We start from the raw sequence: 5,492 nt of genomic DNA on the forward strand, positions 1-5,492 counted from the left end.
GTCCAGTGTGTCATTTAAGGCCTTGATTTCCTTGTTGATCTTTTGCTTGGATGATCTGTCCATTTCAGTGAGGGGAGTGTTAAAGTCCCCTACTATTATTGTATTATTGTTGATGTGTTTCTTTGATTTTGTTATTAATTGGTTTATATAGTTGGCTGCTCCCACGTTAGGGGCATAGATATTTAAAATTGTTAGATCTTCTTGTTGGACAGTTCCTTGGAGTATGATATAGTGTCCTTCCTCATCTCTTATTATAGTCTTTGGCTTAAAATCTAATTGATCTGATATAAGGATTGCCACTCCTGCTTTCTTCTGATGTCCATTAGCATGGTAAATTCTTTTCCACCCCCTCACTTTACACCTGGAGGTGTCTTCGGGTGTAAGATGAGTTTCTTGTAGGCAACATATAGATGGTTTTTGTTTTTTTATCCATTCTGATACCCTGTGTCTTTTGATTGGGGCATTTAGCCCATTAACATTCAGGGTAAGTATTGAGAGATATGAATTTAGTGCCATTGTATTGCCTGTAAGGTGACTGTTATTGTATATTGTCTCTGTTTCTTTCTGATCTACTACTTTGAGGGTCTCTCTTTGCTTAGAGGACCCCTTTCAATATTTCCTGTAGAGCTGGTTTGGTATTTGCAAATTCTTTCAGTTTTTGTTTGTCCTGGAAGCTTTTAATCTCTCCGTCTATTTTCAATGATAGCCTAGCTGGATATAGTATTCTTGGCTGCATGTTTTTCTCATTTAGTACTCTGAATATATCATGCCAGCTCTTTCTGGCCTGCCAGGTCTCTGTGGATAAGTCTGCTGCCAATCTAATATTTTTACCATTGTACATTACAGACTTCTTTTCCCGGGCTGCTTTCAGGATCTTTTCTTTGTCACTAAGACTTGTCAATTTTACTATTAGGTGACAGGGTGTAGACCTATTCTTATTGATTTTGAGGGGGGTTCTCTGAACCTCCTGGATTTTGATGCTTGTTCCCTTTGCCATATTGGGGAAATTCTCTCCAATAATTCTCTCCAATATACCTTCTGCTCCCCTCTCTGTTTCCTCTTCTTCTGGAATCCCAATTATTCTAATGTTGTTTCGTCTTATGGTGTCACTTATCTCTCGAATTCTCCCCTCGTGGCTGGACTCTTGTTTTTTGGGAGATTTTTGATCACTGCTTCAATTTCGTTACTGGTTATTGGTCTATTCAGATTGTTGGTTTCTTCCTATTTCAGTCTTGGTAGTTTATAGGTTTCCAGGAAGGCATCCATTTCTTCCAGGTTGCTTAATTTATTGGCTATAGCAGCCAATAATAATTTCTAATAATTGTTTCTATTTCCTTGATGTTAGTCGTGATCTCTTCCCTTTCATTCATAATTTTATAATTTTGGGTTCTTTCTCTTTTCTTTTGGATAAGTCTGGCCAGAAGTTTATCGATCTTATAAATTCTTTCAAAGAATGAGTTTCTAGTTTCGTTGATCTGCTCTACTGTATTTATGGTTTCTTATTCATTGATAGCTGCTCTAATCTTTATTATTTCTCTTCTCCTACTTGATTTTGGTTTTATTTGTTCTTTCTCCAGTTCCTTTAGGTATATTCAGGAGTTTTCTCCTATTTGAATGAGGCTTAGATGGCAATCTATTTCCCTCTTAGAACCACCTTTGCAGTATCCCATAGGATTTGGACTGATGTATTTTTGTTCTTGTTAGTTTCCATGAATTAAGTTCTTCTCCTTCTCTTTTTATAAGATTTTATTTTAATTCCAGTTAATGTTAAGTTAATGTACAGCATAATAGTAGTTTCAGGTATACAATATGGTGATTCAACACTTGCATGCAATTTCCCATTTGACCCAAACATTCTTTAGCAGAATGGTCTTTAGCTTCCACGTGTTTGAATTGCTTTTAATTTTTTTTTTTTTTTTTTTGTGATTGAGTTCCAGTTTCAAAGCATCATGGCCTAAAAACATGCAGGGAATAATCTCAGTCTTTTGGTATCAATTGAGATTTGATTTGTGACCCAGTATGTGGTCTAGTATGGAGAAAGTTCTATGTGCATTTGAGAAGAGTGAGAATTCTGTTGTTTTAGGGTGGAATGTTTTGTATATATCTATGAAGTCTATCTGGTCCAATGTGTCATTCAAAGCTCTTGTTTTTTTTTTTGTTGGTCTGCATAATGATCTTTCTATTGCTGAAAGTAGAGTTTTGAGGTCTCCTACTATTAAAGTATTATTAACAATATGTTTCTTTATTTTGGTGAACAGTTGGCTTATGTATTTGGCTGTTCCCATGTTAGCGGCATAGATATTTACAATTGTTAGATCTTCTTATTGGATAGACCCTTTAGGAATGATATAGTGTCCCTCTGTATCTCTTACTACAGTCTTTAGCTTAAAATCTAATTTGTTTGATATGAGAATTGCTACCCAAGCTTTCTTTTGAGATACATTGGCATGAAAAATTGTTTTCCATCCCTTCACTTTCAGTCTGAATGTATCTTTAGTTTCAAAATGAGTCTCTTGTAGACAGCATATGGATGGGTCTTCCTTTTGTAGAAACCCCCCCCCTTAATATTTCTTGCAGGGCTGGCTTGGTGGTCACATATTCCTTCAGTTTCTGCCAGTCTTGGAAGCTCCTTGTCTCTCCATCCATTCTGAATGACAGCCTTGCTGGATAAAGAATCCTTGGCTGTCTGTTCTTCTCATTTAGTATATTGAATATGTTTTGCCAGCCCTTTCTGGCTTGCCAGGTCTCTGTGGACAGGTCTAACATTATTCTGATGTTCCTCCCTCTGTACATAAGAAATCTCTTCCCCCTAGCCATTTTCAGGATTGTTTCCTTGGATCTAAGATTTGTGAGTTGTACTATTATATGTTAGGGCCTTGGTCAATTCTCAATGATCTTGGGAGGAGTCCTTTAGGGCAGAGATTTTTGTTTGTTTTATTTATAGATGTATTATCTTCAGTACTTAGAAGAGTGTCTGGTACACAGAAGATAATATTAATGAATAAATTATGCTTTACTTCTAGGAATTGAAAAGTAGAGACTACAGTGAGTTTGGGAAGTAAGTTAGACAAGAAGTAGACTTTGAAGGATAGATCTGCATTATATCATAATAACTATAATGGTTAGCATTTATGGTTAGCATGTGTTATGTATCAGTCATCATGCAAGTGCCTTAGATGTATTACATCATGTAAGTTTATAGTCATCGGAATTTCAGGGCCCCAATTTTGAAGTTTAGTTATTGATGTACTGATTCGACTTTCTGCTTCTTTCTCACAGGATTTAATATTATTAGTCTGCCTATTTGAGCGAGTCTTTATTAACATGTTACACTTGAGCTCATATTTCTTGAAAGTCAAGGCACAAGTCAACCAACAAAAGCTGATCAAAAGGTTTATATGTAATACATCTGGATTCTTTCTATGGTCTGACACTGTCTTGAGTCTGTGTTCCCTTTTCTCATCATATACAACCTATCAGTAATATTTAACCTAAAATCAGAATAAACCGCAGTCTCTATATTCCACGTCTCCTTTAAACTGACATACTCTGAGATGGGAAATGAAGAAATACTCTAATATATTGAAGATTCCTCCAGTATACTGAAACCATTGTGAATGTGGGCTGTGTGAGATTAGGGCACATTCAGGTCTCACCTAAGGGATCATTAGTAACTGCTGGTTCACTTTCCTTGACTTTGTCTTTCCTACTCTCATTTTGCAGAAAATATATCTTGGCTGACCTCACCACTTTTCATTGTGCATTAAGACCCCCTCTCTTCAGAAATGCTTAGCCTGACTTCTATTTTAGTACCACTGACTATTGAAGAAAGGGTAGGAGTCCCAAAGGGAACCTATGATTTTGAACATTCTCTACAGAGCTAAGAAAAGTCAAGGAATGTGTAGATATATATGGTATGCCTCAGTTCAGTCTAAAACAGGTTAGGATTCTTCCAAAATATTGTGACTCTAAAGGAGAAGCTTATTTTTTTTTTTTTACATTTTGGAAGGTACTGCTTTTGATTGCCAATCACTATAACAAGAAAGGTAGAGAATGAGGCCATAAATTTTCTTTCTAAGGGTATAATAGAGGTCTAAATAACATATGGAGACTTCTACCTTCCTGGAGAATGAATGCCAATCAAATGCTAGGAAGAAGAATGACGTGGGAAAACTGGACAATTGTCAGTGAGTTTGTTCTTGTGAGCTTTTCAACCTTGTCTTCTGAGCTACAAGCTCTACTGTTTCTCCTTTTTTTAACTATTTACCTGGTTACCCTAATGGGCAATGTTCTCATCATCCTAGTCACTACAGCTGACTCAGCTCTACAAAATCCTATGTACTTCTTCCTCAGGAACTTGTCCTTTCTGGAGATAGGCTTCAACTTGGTCATTGTGCCCAAGATGCTGGGAACTCTGATCATCCAAGACACAACCATCTCCTTCCTTGGCTGTGCCACTCAAATGTATTTCTTCTTCTTCTTTGGGGCTGCTGAGTGCTGTCTCCTGGCCACAATGGCATATGACCGCTATGTAGCCATCTGTGACCCTTTGCACTACCTAATCATTATGCGCCGCAGGGCCTGTGGCCAGCTAGCAGCTGCCTCCTGGTTCTCAGGTTTTCCAGTGGCCACCGTGCAAACCACATGGATTTTCAGCTTCCCTTTTTGTGGCCCCAACAGAGTGAACCACTTTTTCTGTGACAGCCCCCCTGTCATTGCACTGGTGTGTGCTGATACCTCTCTGTTTGAACTGGAGGCTTTGACAGCGACTGTCTTATTCATTCTCTTCCCTTTCTTGCTAATCCTGGGGTCCTATGTCCGAATCCTCTCCACTATCTTCAGGATGCCATCAGTTGAGGGGAAACGCAAGGCCTTCTCCACCTGCTCCTCCCACCTCCTGGTTGTCTCCCTCTTCTACAGCACTGCCATCCTCACATACTTCCGACCACGATCCAGCACCTCTCCTGAGGGCAAGAAACTGCTATCACTGTCCTACACAGTGGTGACTCCAATGTTGAACCCCATCATCTACAGCTTAAGAAATAGTGAAGTTAAGGCTGCACTGAAGCGAGTCATCCACAGGACCCTGGGCCCTCAGATACTGTGACTGACTGTGATGCAAACCAAACAAGTGGAATGCAAGGAGAAAGGAAAGGACTCCTCAAGTATGCTTTAGTGCCTCCTCATTCTAAGAGCCATGATATATCCACTAGAATTTTGGACTTTACTAGGCTCTGTTTCTGAATGAAAGAACATAAGCGATGAAGGAGAACTTCTATAGGCCTGGGTCCATAGTACTGGGGGACTAACATATCTGAAGATACTGCTAGTTGACACAGATTGGGAGCTGATCTGAAGGTTGACAGTTGTAGTGACAACACTACAATTTGCATTCTGTACTTGTTTTAACTTTTCTTGAACTTCCTCAAATGTGTCTTTTTATAACTTCCTGCTTTACATTATCTATGTTTCCAAACTCCCCCTGAAACTTT

General features: G+C 38.6%; 1 protein-coding gene across 1 annotated transcript; it reads left to right on the plus strand.

The window, feature by feature from the left end:
- The first annotated feature begins 4,159 nt into the window (after nt 1-4,159).
- On the plus strand, nt 4,160-5,107 carry LOC125078864 (olfactory receptor 10A4). The gene has a single exon (XM_047692089.1). The coding sequence runs from the start codon at nt 4,160-4,162 to the stop codon at nt 5,105-5,107; it is 948 nt and encodes a 315-aa protein (XP_047548045.1).
- The last annotated feature ends 385 nt before the right edge of the window (nt 5,108-5,492 follow it).

This window comes from Lutra lutra, chromosome 10 (genome assembly GCF_902655055.1).
Source record: "Lutra lutra chromosome 10, mLutLut1.2, whole genome shotgun sequence".
NCBI lineage: Eukaryota > Metazoa > Chordata > Mammalia > Carnivora > Mustelidae > Lutra > Lutra lutra.